This window comes from Salvelinus alpinus, chromosome 15 (assembly GCF_045679555.1).
Source record: "Salvelinus alpinus chromosome 15, SLU_Salpinus.1, whole genome shotgun sequence".
In the NCBI taxonomy this organism is placed as follows: domain Eukaryota; kingdom Metazoa; phylum Chordata; class Actinopteri; order Salmoniformes; family Salmonidae; genus Salvelinus; species Salvelinus alpinus.
Window position 1 is genome coordinate 29713918 of NC_092100.1, and position 17174 is coordinate 29731091.

Consider the following 17174-nt stretch of genomic DNA (forward strand, 5'->3'; position numbering starts at 1 on the left):
CTCTTCAACCTCAGGAGGCTGAAGAAATTCGGCTTGTCACCAAAAGCACTCACAAACTTCTACAGATGCACAATCGAGAGCATCCTGTCGGGCTGTATCACCGCCTGGTACGGCAACTGCTCCGCCCACAACCGTAAGGCTCTCCAGAGGGTAGTGAGGTCTGCACAACGCATCACCGGGGGCAAACTACCTGCCCTCCAGGACACCTACACCACCCGATGTCACAGGAAGGCCATAAAGATCATCAAGGACAACAACCACCCAAGCCACTGCCTGTTCACCCCGCTATCATCCAGAAGGCGAGGTCAGTACAGGTGCATCAAAGCAGGGACCGAGAGACTGCAGCTTCTATCTCAAGGCCATCAGACTGTTAAACAGCCACCACTAACATTTAGTGGCCGCTGCCAACATACTGACTCAACTCCAGCCACTTTAATAATGGGAATTGATGGAAATTATGTAAAAATGTACCACTAGCCACTTTAAACAATGCCACTTAATATAATGTTTACATACCCTACATTACTCATCTCATATGTATATGTATATACTGTACTCTATATCATCTACTGCATCTTGCCATCTTTATGTAATACATGTATCACTAGCCACTTTAAACTATGCCACTTTATGTTTACATACCCTACATTACTCATCTCATATGTATATACTGTACTCTATACCATCTACTGCATCTTGCCTATGCCGTTCTGTACCATCACTCATTCATATATCTTTATGTACATATTCTTTATCCCTTTACACTTGTGTGTATAAGGTAGTAGTTGTGGAATTGTTAGGTTAGATTACTTGTTGGTTATTACTGCATTGTCGGAACTAGAAGCACAAGCATTTCGCTACACTCGCATTAACATCTGCTAACCATGTGTATGTGACAAATAAAATTTGATTTGATTTGATTTGAGACAATTGACTTTCTCAGTCTCAGGCAAGTTATTCATCGTCCAAGGCTGCATGGCCACAAACACACACAGTTATCATTCGATCTAGGAATCAATAGGCTATTTCACCTGCAAAACAACAAAAGTTCAAGGTCTTTACTCACGTGCACTAGTACAGTGAAATGCCTTTTTTGCTTGCTCTTTCCCAACAATGCAGTAATCATTATCAGTAGTACTATAAAATTTAAATAAATAAAAGTCAAGTAGAACAAAAACACACGAGAAATAGAAATAAGAAGAACACGAGAAAGTAAGTAAGCTATATACAGGGTCAGGTCCAGGGTCAGTGCCATTACCATATTTACAATGTGCAAGGATACAAGAAGTGGTAGGGATAGATACAGTGGCAAGAAAAAGTATGTGAACCCTTTGGAATTACCTGGATTTCTGCAGGTAACAACAATTTCTTCTGCATGTATACTGGGGTGGATACGCTAGTTTTTGTATTGTCTAGGGGTTTTGTATTGTCTAGGGTTTTTGTATGTCTAGGGTTTTGTAGGTCTAAGTATTTGTATGTTTATGGTGGCCTGATATGGTTCCCAATCAGAGGCAGCTGTTTATCGTTGTCTCTGATTGGAGATCATATTTAGGTAGCCATTACCCTTTTGGTGTTTGTGGGATCTTGTTCTATGTTTAGTTGCCTGTCTGCACTATTCATATTAGCTTCACGGTTCGTTTTGTTAGTTTGTTCAGTGTTCATTCTTTTAATAAATTGGAATGTACGCATACCACGCTGCGCCTTGGTCCGATTCATACGACGAACGTGACAACAATAGACAAACACAGTCTGCTTAAACTAATAACACACAAACAATTATACGTTTTCATGTCTTTATTGAACACACCGTGTAGACATTCCCAGTGTAGGGTAGGAAAAGTATGTGAACCCTTGGATTTAATAACTGGTTGACCCTCCTTTGGCAACAATCTCAACCAAACGTTTTCTGTAGTTGCGGATCAGACTTGCACGACAGCCAGGAGGAATTATGGACCATTTCTCTTTACAGAACTGTTTCAGTTCAACAAAATTCTTAGGATGTCTTTTGTGAACCGCTCTCGAGGTCATGACACAGCATTTTAAATCAGCTTAAGGTCAGGACTCTGACTGGGCCACTCCAAAAGGCGTATTTTCTTCTGTTGAAGCCATTCTGTTGTTGATTTACTTCTGTGTTTTGGGTAGTTGTCCTGTTGCATCACCCAACTTCTGTTGAGCTTCAATTGGAGGACAGATTGCCTTACATTATCCTGCAAAATGTATTGATAAACTTGGGAATTCATTTTTCCGTCGATGATAGCAAGCTGTCCAGGCCCTGAGGCAGCAAAGCAGCCCCAAACCATGAAGCTCCCTCTACCATACTTTACAGTTGGGAGGAGGTTTTGATCTTGGTGTGCCGTGCCTTTTTTTCTCCACACATAGCGTTGTGTGTTCCTTCCAAACAACTCAACTTTAGTTTAATCTGTCCACAGAATACTTTGCCAGAAGCGCTGTGGAACATCCAGGTGCTCTTTTGCGAACTTCAGACTTGAAGCAATGTTTTTTTTGGACAGCAGTGGCTTCTTCTGTGGTGTCCTCCCATGAACACCATTCTTGTTAAGTGTTTCACGTATTGTAGACTCGTCAACAGAGATGTTAGCATGTTCCAGAGATTTCTGTAAGTCTTTAGCTGACACTCTAGGAGTCTTTTTAACCTCATTGAGCATTCTGCACTGTGCTCTTGCAGTCATCTTTGCAGGACGGTCAGTCCTACGTAGAGTAGCAACAGTGCTGAACTTTTTCCATTTATAGACAATTTGTCTTACCGTGGACTGATGAACATCAAGGCTTTTAGAGATACTTTTGTAACCCTTTCCAGCTTTATGCAAGTCAACAATTCTTAATCTTAGGTCTTCTGAGATTGCTTTTGTCCGAGGCATTGTTCACATCAGGCAATGCTTCTTGTGAATAGCAAACTCAAATTTTGTAAGTGTGTTTTATAGGACAGGGCAGCTTTAACCAACATCTCCACTCTCGTCTCATTGATTGGACTCCAGGTTAGCTGACTCCTGACTCCAATTAACTTTTGGAAAAGTCATTAGCTTAGGGGTTCACATACTTTTTCCAACCTACACTGTAAATGTTTAAATGATGTATTCAATATAGACAAGAAAAATACAATAATTTGTGTGTTATTAGTTTAAGCACACTGTGTTTGTCTATTGTTGTGACTAAGATGAAGATCAGATCAAATGTTATGACTAATTTATGCAGAAATCCAGGTAATTCCAAAGGGTTCACATACTTTTTCTTGCCACTGTATGTACAGCATAGAGGTAAGGTCACTAGGCATAACAGCATGATAATGTTCTCAATGGTGCAGCTGTATAACATTTTGAGAACTCTACACTGAAGTTGCTGGCTGTAAGTAACCTAAAACAAACATTCCACAGCTGACCCACTGGATGATCCAGGAAATATTATGTATTTGAACAAGGTTAATGCAGGAGGCATTAAAAAAAAAGTGGAAAACCTCTAAATTAACACATGATGAAAATCATGAAATCACAACAAATAACACATTCATATTTGCATACAGATTTGACCCCTAATCCTGCAGCAGGAGGATTTTAATGAATATTGAATATTTAAAATGGCCGCCAGAGGGCAGCTGGGAGTGGTGTTTGTAGCAGACCCGGCGTGGATCAAATTCGTAAACAATTAACCAATGCCAGCCTACCATAAACATTTTTCCAATACGTACAGTTCCATTTACAACCACAAATACCAATAGCCTACCAAGAAAACCATAATATCTATTTCTATGATGAAACATACCGATATGTAACTTTACCCAGGGGCATCATTTGGGTTCTTGCATTGGAATTATATTGAATTATGCTTATTTTACGCTATACCACAATAAACATAAAAGTTCAAATGCCGACGCCATTGAGTGCTTTTGACCAATAAGTGATAAAAACCAACCAGCTAGATTTTTCTTACCTCTTCAGAAGAGTTGCAGCCTCCTTGATGCTCTGTGGAACTTCCTGAGTAATCCATTCTTCCTGAAATCTTCTTGTAAGATAACATCTCAAATGCCAGTTGGATTAGCTGAGCTTTCCTCGGGTGTAGAATGCTTCTTTTGTGCTGACTGAACACGTTTGTCAAAGTAGAAAATAAGTTCTCGCATTTAGCTGTGGACAGCCCTATGATTTCATTTTCAATATCGTGTGACATGTATGTGGCCTTGTGGGGTATGGTGCTAAGCACCTTGGAAAGTTCCTTGACTTTTCGGAGAGTATATTTCATAATTGACAGAAAAAATCCACTGCCTCCCTCCCCTCTTGACTCTATCGTGTACAATGTCCCCCTCGGTGGTTACTGGTTTGAAACAAGGAATTCAGTGATGTCCACAATCGCCGACAAACACATGTGATTTCTTGCCAGCACCCATCATTAACAAGTGTTGACACCGATGTTCCCATAGGACTTCAAACTTGTTTTTCTTTCCACAGTGCAGTGCATTTCAAATGCTCTTTGCCTGATGCATGCCTAGCGAATCCTTTGGTACGATCAATACAATTCTTACAGTTAGAATACCCAGCTTGGGTGAAGGCCTTGTCTGCGTTAGCATTGGACCCAACTCAGAACTTTCAACATGGGAAACAAAATGCCGCATCTGCAGTAACCGAGTATTCCAGCTACTCTCTTCCTATGAACCAGGTGCTATTAAATTTTAAAAAATTGGACAGAAAACCTGCAGCTAGGGTAGGATTCTAGGCTAACCAGAGCTGGCTCCTCTGTTCCAAGATCGTCAGGAACAGTCGGAGGTGTAGGGGGCTGTGGAGCCATTATCCTGGCGGCACTTATGGAAGGGTGGGTAGGCTCTGCAGGCAAAGCTAGCTGAAGCTCGGCAGCATCATTGATGCTGGGCTTGGTGGCAGCCTCTGTGGTTTGATGCTGCTGCTGCTAGTTGAATCATTCTCCTTTGGCTTTGTTTGGGTACCTTGGCAAAGCCAATTTCTGATATCCACCATGGCAGTGGCAGATTAGCTGGTTCGAGCCAGCTAAATAGGCAAAGGCTAATAACACTACGCTCTTTACAGCTCGCTAAGAAGCTAACTAATCTGTGTAGTGGTGGGGCGTGAGGCAGAGTTGAGTGAAGCAGCTTCAACAGTAAACCTGACCCCGTCCTTATACATCAAAATCAAATATTACAGGCAGAGGCGTATCACATTATACACTTAGCCTACCATAGATGAGAAGCTCTTTTTCCCCACTTTTTTTGGAAACCCAACCACTCCAGTGGCTTTCCATTCCATATGGTGCAGCGGTAGTATTTGGAGAGGACCCGGGGTGGCATGCCAAATATCTTCAGGTGACTTAGGAAGTAGAGATGCTTTTGCGCACTCTTGACAAGAGCGATGGTGTTGCTGCTCCAGCTCAAGTCCTCAGTGATGTGTACATCGAGGAACTTAAAACTGCTGACTCTTTACTGCAGTCCTGTTGATGTGGATCAGGGCATGTTTTCTCCTCTGCTTCTTGAAGTCAACAATCAACTCTATTATTTTGTTGATATTGTTATCCTGGTATCACAATGCCAGTTCATTTTCTCTTTTACCTTTATTTAACTTGGCAAGTCAGTTAAGAACAAATTCTTATTTACAATGACGGCCTACCAGGGAACAGTGGGCTAACTGTTCCCCGGTAGGCTGTCCGTCAGCTCGGGGATTCGATCCAGCAACCTTTCGGTTACTGGCCCAACGCTCTAACCACTGGGCTACCTGCCACCCCACTTACCTTCTTCCTATAGGCTAACTCGTTGTTGGTGGTTATCAGGCCTACAACTAGTGTCATCAGCAAATTTGATGATGGAGTTGGTGTCGTGCAAAGCCATGCAGTCGTGGGTGAACAGGGACTACAGCAGAGGGCTGCGGACACACCCCTGAACAGTTGACTCAAAGAGAGAGAAAAACAATAGTTGAACAGTTTTGAACAAATTAATTTCTTCCAAAATTAATGAGAAGCAAGAGAGAGAGAGAGAGGAGAGAGAGTTAGCTATATTTCGTAGTATATATTTATTTCACATTCATTTTCACTTACTTAGCTAGCATCAAATGCAGCTACCTAGTTTAGCCTACTCAAACACCCGGCTCAAACAGAGAGGAAGGGGAAGGTTAGGTAGCTGATTTTTGCTATGCAACACTGGAACTCTTCCAAATCAAGGTAAGCTTTTGGTTGAATTAATTTACTGCCACCAGGGCCCACCGGTGTAACTGCTAAACTACTTGCTGCTGTACTGCATGATTGATGATTGTAGTGGGTTTTCTAACGCGTTAGTTTTAGTAGCTATGTTGACTATGACGTGGCAACGATGTAGGCTGTGTGTTAGCTTGCGTTAGTTTTAGTAGCTATGTTGACTATGACGTGGCAACGATGTAGGCTGTGTGTTAGCTTGGTTTGGCTTGGATAAAAATGTTTTGCCTGTTCACAGACAGCCGATGTGTTGTGCACTGAAGTCCACAAAACGAATGGAAAAGGTGAGTGGAAGAGAGTGCGTAGATGGATGCGAGAAGGAATTATATGTACAATGAGCTGTTTGTATGTGGCTGCTAGGAAAGTGAACTGTTTTTGTGTGATCGGGGGTGTATTCATTGCACTGATTCTGTTGAAAAATGTTTCTTAAACGGAAGCAAACGGAACAAAACAGAGATAAACACTCTCGTTTGCAACTGTTGGACTAATGATTGCACACTAGATCAACTAGATGCAGAAAATTGTGTGCAATGCGCTATCGAATGTGTGACTGTCTGTCAACCTTGATTACTCAAACTTCTCCTGACCTATGAACCTACGTTGTAAACTTTCATCCATAGGCTAGGTTGTAGCAACCTCATAATGGGTACAGGGAAAATTAGAGTATCATGTAGTAGCCTAAACCTATCGACGTTACATTGAACTGGGTGAATGGAATATGAATGACAGTAAACTAATATGATGTAATAGAAATAAGGCCATGTTCATAAACAAATTATAATCTTCCCTCGTCTTTTTTTTTTTACCCTATTTTTCTTCCCAATTTTCGATCTTGTCTCATCGCTGCAACTCCCAAACGGGCTCGGGAGAGGTGAAGGTGGAGTCATGTGTCCTACGAAATATGACCCGCCTAAACACGCTCCTTAACACCCGCCAGCTTAACCAGGAAGCCAGCCGCACTAACGCATCAGAGGAAACACTGTTCAACTGGCAACCGTGATCAGCCCGCAGGCACCCGGCCCGCCACAAGGAGTCGCTAGAGATCGCGATGAGCCAAGTAAAGCCCCACCGGCCAAACCTTTCCCTAACCCGGATAACGCTGGGCCAATTGTGCGCCGTCCAATGGGACCCCCGGCCACTGCAGTGTCTTAGACTGCTTTGGATTAAAGTGTCTGCTATGTAAATGGAATAATTTACGGAATAATTGGCCAATGCAATGAGTAAAGCAGTGTGAAAACCTAGCTGCCAAAAGACCCCAGCAACTTCATTTTGGATACATACTTACTGTATAAGGGATGCGTTTGTTACATGCAGTACATTTCTCTTCCTGTCAACATCAGATTTGATTTGTTTTTACTCTAAAGTAAAATCATAATAGTCATCATCATAATAGAACATTGCGGTATAAATCATGCTTTATATCTTTATACTTTACGAACATACATTTTCATTGTGCAGGTCTCAAAATATCTATAGTAAACAAACCAGTTTAAAATTTATAGGTTTACCAAACGGTTAAGTGATTATCAATTAAGAGAAGTTGGATTAAATAATAGTGAAATGTATTAACAAATGAGAAGACAATCATATCAAAAGTAATGTGAGCATTACATTGTGAAAAGCAAGTACTCTATGAACATTTATTGCAATGTGAAACGTATTTCTAGATGAAACAATGATTACGTTTGGTGAAAAAGTGACTATGTGTGATGTACTCAGTCAATTGAAAATGTGCTTAGAGTCCGTTTTGACTTTTGTACTAAGAGTTGTGAAAACTGACCACATAATTGTGAAAATTGCACCAAAGCAATAAAAAAAAAACCTGTAAGATACAGTTTTCATGGATACAACATTTATTCCCTTAGACACAGCACAGATTCCCTGGATGAAAGCAACTTTCTGAATGTTATTTTATTCATGTGGGAGGCTGGAAGACAGGCTGTCACCCTTTCTCCTCCATGAAAGCCCTCCTGATATTGAGAAACCCTCCCCAAAAAGCTATCCGTTGTCTGGGAAACGAGAGTGCTTGTGTACAACAACGAAAGTCTGGAGAGGGGTGAGGTGGGCACTGTCAGTCCAGTTTCTTCCACTCGGAATGTCCCAGGCTGGCTCAGAACCACCCAATACCAATGAGCTAATGATTAAACAACAGGACTGTGGGACAGAAAAACAGTCCAATTTCTCAGTTACCACATAGTTAGTCAAAGGAAAATTCCACTTAAAAAATATGTTTTGGTATTTGTTTCAATACCAAAATGCATCATACTGTGACACTTTATGTATTTGTACATTTCTATATCTTGAAACCTTGATTGCAGACATGCAAAACATTTTGGAACTGTATCAACAATGGATTAATGAAACAAATACCAAAAGATGGAAAGCCATAAGAAAAGTGTAGGCTACTGTGTTTAGGTTGTGGAGTTTGAGGTCTGAATAGCAAAGAATACCTTTATATCTGGGATCTGGGTATCTGTTCAATGGTATTTTTGATTGTTGATATTTAGGCCTACCCATTAATTTTGGGGTTATGATGGGAAAAAAACTCATGGGGAATTTATTTGTTGTATTCTTCCAAAATGAATGGTTTAATTGTTTACAAACATCAAACAAACAATGTAGAGTGACAGTCCTTGTATCTAGACGAGAGTACAACTGTCTGTGAATCAGCAGCTGTCAACCAACACAGAGATATTGTATGGCACTAGACACAACCCATGCATGGTGCGCTTAAGTTTAGGAGCACATCACAAGCTAGGTTTCCATCCAATTGGCACTAGATTTTAATGCAAATATTCTAAAATCCACATAAAAACAATATACGGATTTTCCCACCAGATGTGTTTCCATCAAATTGATTTGTTGCAGATAAAAGTCTGTGCGTGATGACGTCGTGCACATAAATTTATTTATTAAATTTATTTAATTTAAACTTATTTTGCGGTGAAATTCCCATGTACCAAATACAAAATACAAGTTAAATGGGTTTCCATCGCATTTTCAATTCTACTGATGGTTTTCTCACAAAAAAATGTTGCGTTATATAGCGAATGTGCTTGGCATGTGTGCTGTAGCCAACAGCTCACACTTGCCGATACAGTGCGGGTACAGCCTACACCTTCAGTGCTTCAGAAAATATCCATACCCCTTGACTTATTCCACATTTTGTTGTGTTACAGCGTGAATTCAAAATGGATTAAGAAATAATAATTATCACCCATCTACTCTCAATACCCCATATTGACAAAGTGAAAACATGATCTTAGAAATGTTTGCAAATGTATTAAAAATGAAATACAGAAATATTTCATTTACATACAGTGGGGCAAAAAAGTATTTAGTCAGCCACCAATTGTGCAAGTTCTCCCACTTAAAAAGATGAGAGAGGCCTGTAATTTTCATCATAGGTACACTTCAACTATCACAGACAAAATGAGAAAAAATATTCCAGAAAATCACATTGTAGGATTTTTTATGAATTTATTTGCAAATTATGGTGGAAAATAAGTATTTGGTCACCTACAAACAAGCAAGATTTCTGGCTCTCACAGACCTGTAACTTCTTCTTTAAGAGGCTCCTCTGTCCTCCACTCGTTACCTGTATTAATGGCACCTGTTTGAACTTGTTATCAGTATAAAAGACACCTGTCCACAACCTCAAACAGTCACACTCCAAACTCCACTATGGCCAAGACCAAAGAGCTGTCAAAGGACACCAGAAACAAAATTGTAGACCTGCTCCAGGCTGGGAAGACTGAATCTGCAATAGGTAAGCAGCTTGGTTTGAAGAAATCAACTGTGGGAGCAATTATTAGGAAATGGAAGACATACAAGACCACTGATAATCTCCCTCGATCTGGGGCTCCACGCAAAAATCCCAGAACCACACGGGGGGACCTAGTGAATGACCTGCAGAGAGCTGGGACCAAAGTAACAAAGCCTACCATCAGTAACATACTACGCCGCCAGGGACTCAAATCCTGCAGTGCCAGACGTGTCCCCCTGCTTAAGCCAGTACATGTCCAGGCCCGTCTGAAGTTTGCTAGAGAGCATTTGGATAATCCAGAAGAAGATTGGGAGAATGTCATATGGTCAGATGAAACCAAAATATAACTTTTTGGTAAAAACTCAACTCGTCGTGTTTGGAGGACAAAGAATGCTGAGTTGCATCCAAAGAATACCATACCTACTGTGAAGCATGGGGGTGGAAACATCATGCTTTGGGGCTGTTTTTCTGCAAAGGGACCAGGACGACTGATCCGTGTAAAGGAAAGAATGAATGGGGCCATGTATCGTGAGATTTTGAGTGAAAACCTCCTTCCATCAGCAAGGGCATTGAAGATGAAACGTGGCTGGGTCTTTCAGCATGACAATGATCCCAAACACACCGCCCGGGCAACGAAGGAGTGGCTTCGTAAGAAGCATTTCAAGGTCCTGGAGTGGCCTAGCCAGTCTCCAGATCTCAACGCCATAGAAAATCTTTGGAGGGAGTTGAAAGTCCGTGTTGCCCAGCAACAGCCCCAAAACATCACTGCTCTAGAGGAGATCTGCATGGAGGAATGGGCCAAAATACCAGCAACAGTGTGTGAAAACCTTGTGAAGACTTACAGAAAACGTTTGACCTCTGTCATTACCAACAAAGGGTATATAACAAAGTATTGAGATAAACTTTTGTTATTGACCAAATACTTATTTTCCACCATAATTTGCAAATAAATTCATTAAAAATCCTACAATGTGATTTTCTGGATTTTTTCCCCTCATTTTGTCTGTCATAGTTGAAGTGTACCTATGATGAAAATTACAGGCCTCTCTCATCTTTTTAAGTGGGAGAACTTGCACAATTGGTGGCTGACTAAATACTTTTTTGCCCCACTGTAAGTATTCACACCCCTGAGCCAATACTTTGTAGAAGCACCTATGGCAGTGATTACAGCTGTGAGTCTTTCAGAGTCACTAAGGGCTTTGTGCAACATTTGTCCAATATTCTTTTCAAAGTTCTTCAAGCTTTGTCAAATTAGTTGTTGATCATTGCTAGACAACCATTTTCAACTCCCCAGTCATGATCAATTTCAAGAAATACATGCTGCATCCACCACTATGCTTGAAAATATCATTGTGTTGTATTGAATTCATGAGAAAAAGTTTATTTGTTTTGCCAAAATTTTTGCAGTATTACTTTAGTGCCTTGTTGCAAACAGGATGCATGTTTTGGAATATATATATTATTATTTTTTCAGGCTTCCTACTTTCAATTAGGTTAGTATTGTGGAGTAACTACAATGTTGTTGATCCATCCTCAATTTTCTCCTATTGCATCTATTATTAAACTCTGTACTGTTTTAAAGTCACCATTCGCCTCATGGTGAAATCGCTGATCGGTTTCCTTCCTTTCAGGCAACTGAGTTAGGGAGGACGCCTGTATCTCTGTAGCGACTCTGTGTACTGATACACCATCCAAAATGTAATTAATAACTTCGCCATGCTCAAAGGGATATTCAATGTATGCTTTTACATTTTTTACCAATTTACCAGAAGGTGCCCTTCTTTGCGAGGCAATGGCAAACCTCCCTGGTCTTTGTATATATATATTTTTATTTTTTTATTTTTTTCAGGACCTGCTGTCCATCTTGACCCTGATCTGGGTCCGGATCTGGTCATCAGTCCACTGAGTATGGGGGGTGTAGAGAGTCATTGTACCATCTAAACCTCTGTGAAATATATTTTCCATAAACAATTTTTTTTTTTATAGATTCAGCTGTTTGAAGCTGACGTATAAAAACAAAATTAAAAGACGTAAAAATTAAACTTAAGAACGGGAAGCATAGAAATAAAACACATAGAACATATCTACTGCTTCTTAGACTTGCTTTCAATGAGAATGATAGATCTATAACAAACATGTCTGTGTGAATTTGATCGAGTCACCCAAAAAGTTACATATTGCAGCTTTAAACAAAATTCAATGACATCGTGACATTTTTTTTGATTTCACCTTGAATTCACGTTAGTTGACAACTCAACCACGCAAATCAAAACTAGACATTGAACTGATGTCTGTGCCCATAGGGGTACTTTACTCGCATAAAAAGGTTGGAGGGAAACCTGGTTACAGATACTGATCAAACCCCCCAAAATATTAAGGTCTTACCTTTATTATAGTCCGAAATGTAAGCGGAATAACAATAATGAGGAGCACCAACACAGTAGAGACAAGATAAGGCTTTCAAGTTCAAACTCCCATGCAAGTGGTACAGCAGAACTCCCCTCAAATGTCCCACCTCTTTTGCGCTTTTGATGAGCCGCGTAAATTGCATTGGCTACCCTTCTCGCGCTTGTTTTACAGACAGTTGAGGAGTGACCTACCCCGATAAATGCAACTGCCCTTTTTGTCTTTGTTAATTTCAACATGTGATGGACAGTTAACCCTTCTTCTAATCCTATACCATTTATACTAAACCCTATGTGAATGCATGATCTCTGCAATCCGATAAGGTGATTAAGGGTTAACAGCTGGACATTGAAACGCACTTCACTTATGCACACGATTCTGTTGTCTCCAACTGCCTAGTGGATGTCCCATAGCTTTATTCATCGTCAAACAAGAAGACTGTCGCACTACAATTGGTACACACACCAAAAAGCGATATGCCTAAACTTGTACCAACACAAGGAACAACATTTCCATATTGGCAACAAATGTCCCTTTAGTGTAACATTCAGCATTTCTAAAATGTTCTGTGTCACCAAGGAAGGGTAATCTTACACATTACTTGATCTCACCCTACAGACACTGTAATTACACTGTAATTACTAGGTTATGACAACTGGGTTATGACTATAGTGGTGATGTGGAAGAAACTGATTTAATGTTGTGGTTTCTTAATGTTTTCTATTGAGTGCAATATTGCAAAGCCCTTAAAACGTTAGCGCTTATAAGCCATCAGCCCCTACCCCTTGGATTTGATCTGCCTTTAAGCTTTAGTCAGCAGTTTTACCAGTCCACACTTCCTGTTTGCTCTAACACTAGCGCTTTCTCCCCTGTCATGACCCCCAGCAAGCACATCCGCCTGGCCCCCGGAGATCAGGTTGGCCTTCAGTAAGAGTGGGGAGATAGAGGGGTGTAAAATCGGAAACCTGTGATCCAAATCAAAGTTTTTTGGCCACGTACACAGATTTGTAGGTGTTATCACAGGTGCAGTAAAATGCTTGTGTTTCTAGCTCCAACAATGCAGTAATACCTAGCAATACAAAACAATACACACATAATACAAAAAGTTAAAAGTGGTCACGTACACAGATTTGCAGAAGTTATCGCAAGTGCAGAGAAATGCTTGTATTTCTAGCTCCAACAATGCAGTAAAACAAAACAATACACACATAATCCAAAAAGTAAAAAGAAAGAAATAAAGAAATGTCGAAAGAATCCAATTAACAACCCAGACAGCACTGTAACAGTAATCTAAATGCAATCTATACATATCTACACCAGATTAATTTACACAAGCTATAATAAGAATCCATCTGCATTATCCTCTTTATGTTCCCATCATCTGTATTTCACTCCTCCTTCCGTATTTTACTCTGTTTTCCATTCCATTCTGCCACTAATCTGCTGTGATAGCATGAGGCCCATCACAGGGACAGCTGCATGAAAACACACATCTATTTCCATTATGTTCAACTTTAGGATGGCTCATTTTGCCCATTGGTTTAACCTTTCTTATATAGTCATAACTAGAGCTGTCTTTTGGGGAAGTCGGACAAAGTAAAGGCATAAGTTATTGTATGACCAGATAATACAATATATGCTGTTGACACATTTTGTTTTGTGTCCATAATAATGATAAGCTGTTATTAGATGATGATAAATTATCCATGAGAGTTGCTGCCAGATTATTAAATTAAGAAATTACCAGCAATTTAATCAGAATGAAACATTTGATGACATCCTACAGTGAAAATATTATGCAGATTGTTTCCATTATGCCATCCACATTCTATTTAAAGTTTAACGGATTTCATTTTTGGAAAAGTGAGGCAGGTGAGCGAATAAAAATTATTTACCCCCTTGTAAAAATACTATAGCGACCTAAGTCAATGAATCATATGTATTTATAAAGCCCTTTTACATCAGCCGAAGTCACAAAGTGCTATACAGAAACCCAGCCTAAAACCCCAAACAGCAAGCAATGCAGATGTAGAAGCACGGTGGCTAAGAAAAACTCCCTAGAAAGGCAGGAACCTAGGAAGAAACCTAGAGAGGAACCAGGCTATAAGGGGTGGCCAGTCCTCTTCTGGCTGTGCCGGGTGGAGATTATAACAGTACATGGCCAAGATGTTCAAATGTTCATAGATGACCAGCAGGGTCAAATAATAATAATAATCACAGTGGTTGTAGAGGTTGCAACAGGTCAGCACCTCAGGAGTAAATGTCAGTTGGCTTTTCATAGTCAAGCATTCGGAGTTAGAGTCAGTAGGTGCGGTAGAGAGTACAACAACTAGTGACCTTGTCAAGAGATTTGAGATTTGAGCCTGAATTTGAGAGTGGTTTCATTTCTCCAGCCCCATCCTTCAGCTATTTACCAAAACAAGTAGCGGGGTGCCGCTTTGTTGTTTTTCGAATCCCAGATTTCCCTTTTAAGAAGACAAAACAGTATTCAGTACTGTTGTACTAAGAGAGTCTTTCATAGAACCCTGATCTCAGAAGTCTATTGGTCCCAGAGACTGAACCGTTGGCCTGGAACATCATCACCATGGGATACCATTCCCTTCCCAGTCCAGAAGGCTGCCATTGTGCTTCTCTGTGAGGGTTGACATCACATTCAGCATGACTTTGGCACTGTCCTCAGTCCTCATCGGCACCTGTCGAACAGAAACACACTACAGACAGACAGACAGTTACCAGATCTATGCCAATCTCCTATGAATCTAGTCCTACCTTAATCTACACTTATAAACAAATATGTAATTATCATATGAGTTTTGCTACTTCAGAGTAATGTAGAGTGTATTGTGCAGAACGGAATTGTGGGCTTTTAAGCAATAGTTTTATTTTACATAAACATGCAAATAGCACTCGATATAATCCATGAAACCAGGTAATTTTCTCCCCACCCCCGTTACTCATATGTGGGCCTCCCATGCCAGTTTTCACCCAGCCAGGGTGGATGGCCATGACCAGAATACCATCGCTTGAAGTACTCTACCAGACCGTGTGTCAGCATGTTTAGCACCGCGTAGTGGACAACAGGACAAACATTTTATCCACATCTTCGTTACTCAGCATGGAAAGTATACTGAACAAAAGTATAAATGCAACATGTAAAGTGTTGGTCCCATGTTTCATTACCTGAAATAAAAGATCGCAGAAATGTTCCATACTCACAAAAAGCTAATTTCTCTCAAATGTTGTGCACAAATTTGTTTACATCCCTGTTAGTGAGCATTTCTCCTTTGCCAAGATAATCCATCCACCTGACAGGTGTGGCATATCAAGAAGCTGATTAAACAGCATGATCATTACACAGGTAAACCTTGTGCTAGGGACAAAACGACTTCCGGCGCCGAAAAGAGATGGCCGCCTCGCTTCGCGTTCCTTGGAAAATATGCAGTATTTTGTTTTTTTATGTGTTATTTCTTACATCGGTACCCCAGGTAATCTTAGGTTTCATTACATACAGTCGGGAGGAACTACTGAATATACGATTAACGTCAACTCATCATCGTTCCTACCAGGAATATGACTTTCCCGAAACGGATCCAGTGTTTTGCCTTCCACCCAATACAATGGATCTGATCCCAGCCGGCGACCCTGTGCGACGCCGAAAAAGGGGCAAACGAGGCGGTCTCGTGGTCAGGCTTCGGAGACGGGCACATCGCGCTCCACTCCCTAGCATACTACTCGCCAATGTCCAGTCTCTTGACAATAAGGTTGATGAAATCCGAGCACGGGTAGCATTCCAGAGAGACATCAGGGATTGCAACGTGCTCTGCTTCACGGAAACATGGCTAACTCAAGGGACGCTAACGGAGTCGGTGCAGCCAGCTGGTTTCTTCATGCATCGCGCCGACAGAAACAAACATCTTTCCGGTAAGAAGAGGGGCGGGGGGGTATGCCTTATGATTAACGAGAAGTGGTGTGATCATCATAACAACACACAGGAACTCAAGTCATTCTGTTCACCTGATCTAGAACTCCTCACAATCAAATGTCGACCGCATTATCTACCAAGGGAATTCTCTTCAATCATAATCACAGCCGTATATATTCCCCCCCAAGCAGATACATCGATGGCCCTGAACGAACTTTATCTGACTCTTTGTAAACTGGAAACCACACACCCTGAGGCTGCATTCATCGTAGCTGGGGATTTTAACAAGGCTAATCTAAAAACAAAACTCCCTAAATTCTATCAGCATATCGATTGTGCTACCAGGGCTGGGAAAACCCTAGATCATTGTTATACTAATTTCCGCGACGCATATAAGGCCCTCCCCCGCCCCCCTTTCGGAAAAGCTGACCACGACTCCATTTTGTTGATTCCAGCCTACAAACAGAAACTCAAACAACAAGCTCCCGCGCTCAGGTCTGTTCAACGCTGGTCCGACCAATCTGAATCCACGCTTCAAGACTGCTTCGATCACGCGGATTGGAATATGTTCCGCATCGCGTCCAACAACAATATTGACGAATATGCTGATTCGGTGAGCGAGTTCATTAGGAAGTGCATTGACGATGTCGTACCCACAGCAACGATTAAAACATTCCCAAACCAGAAACCGTGGATTGACGGCAGCATTCGCGTGAAACTGAAAGCGCGAACCACTGCTTTTAACCAGGGCAAGGTGACCGGAAGCATGACCGAATACAAACAGTGTAGCTATTCTCTCCGCAAGGCAATCAAACAGGCTAAGTCCCAGTACAGAGACAAAATCGAGTCGCAATTCAACAGCTCAGACACAAGAGGTATGTGGCA

At 41.0% G+C, this 17174-nt stretch overlaps 1 protein-coding gene across 2 annotated transcripts in view; it reads right to left on the minus strand.

Moving 5' to 3' along the window:
• The window catches only part of LOC139539884 (rho family-interacting cell polarization regulator 1-like), a 111948-nt gene extending 99421 nt beyond the window's left edge, over window positions 1-12527 (minus strand). For both annotated transcript variants that reach the window (XM_071343262.1, XM_071343260.1), the window contains exon 1: window positions 12347-12527. In XM_071343262.1, the coding sequence (XP_071199363.1) occupies window positions 12347-12512 (166 nt within the window). In that variant the 5' untranslated portion in view covers window positions 12513-12527. The remainder of the gene's footprint in view (window positions 1-12346) is intronic.
• Between the last annotated feature and the right edge of the window lie 4647 nt (window positions 12528-17174).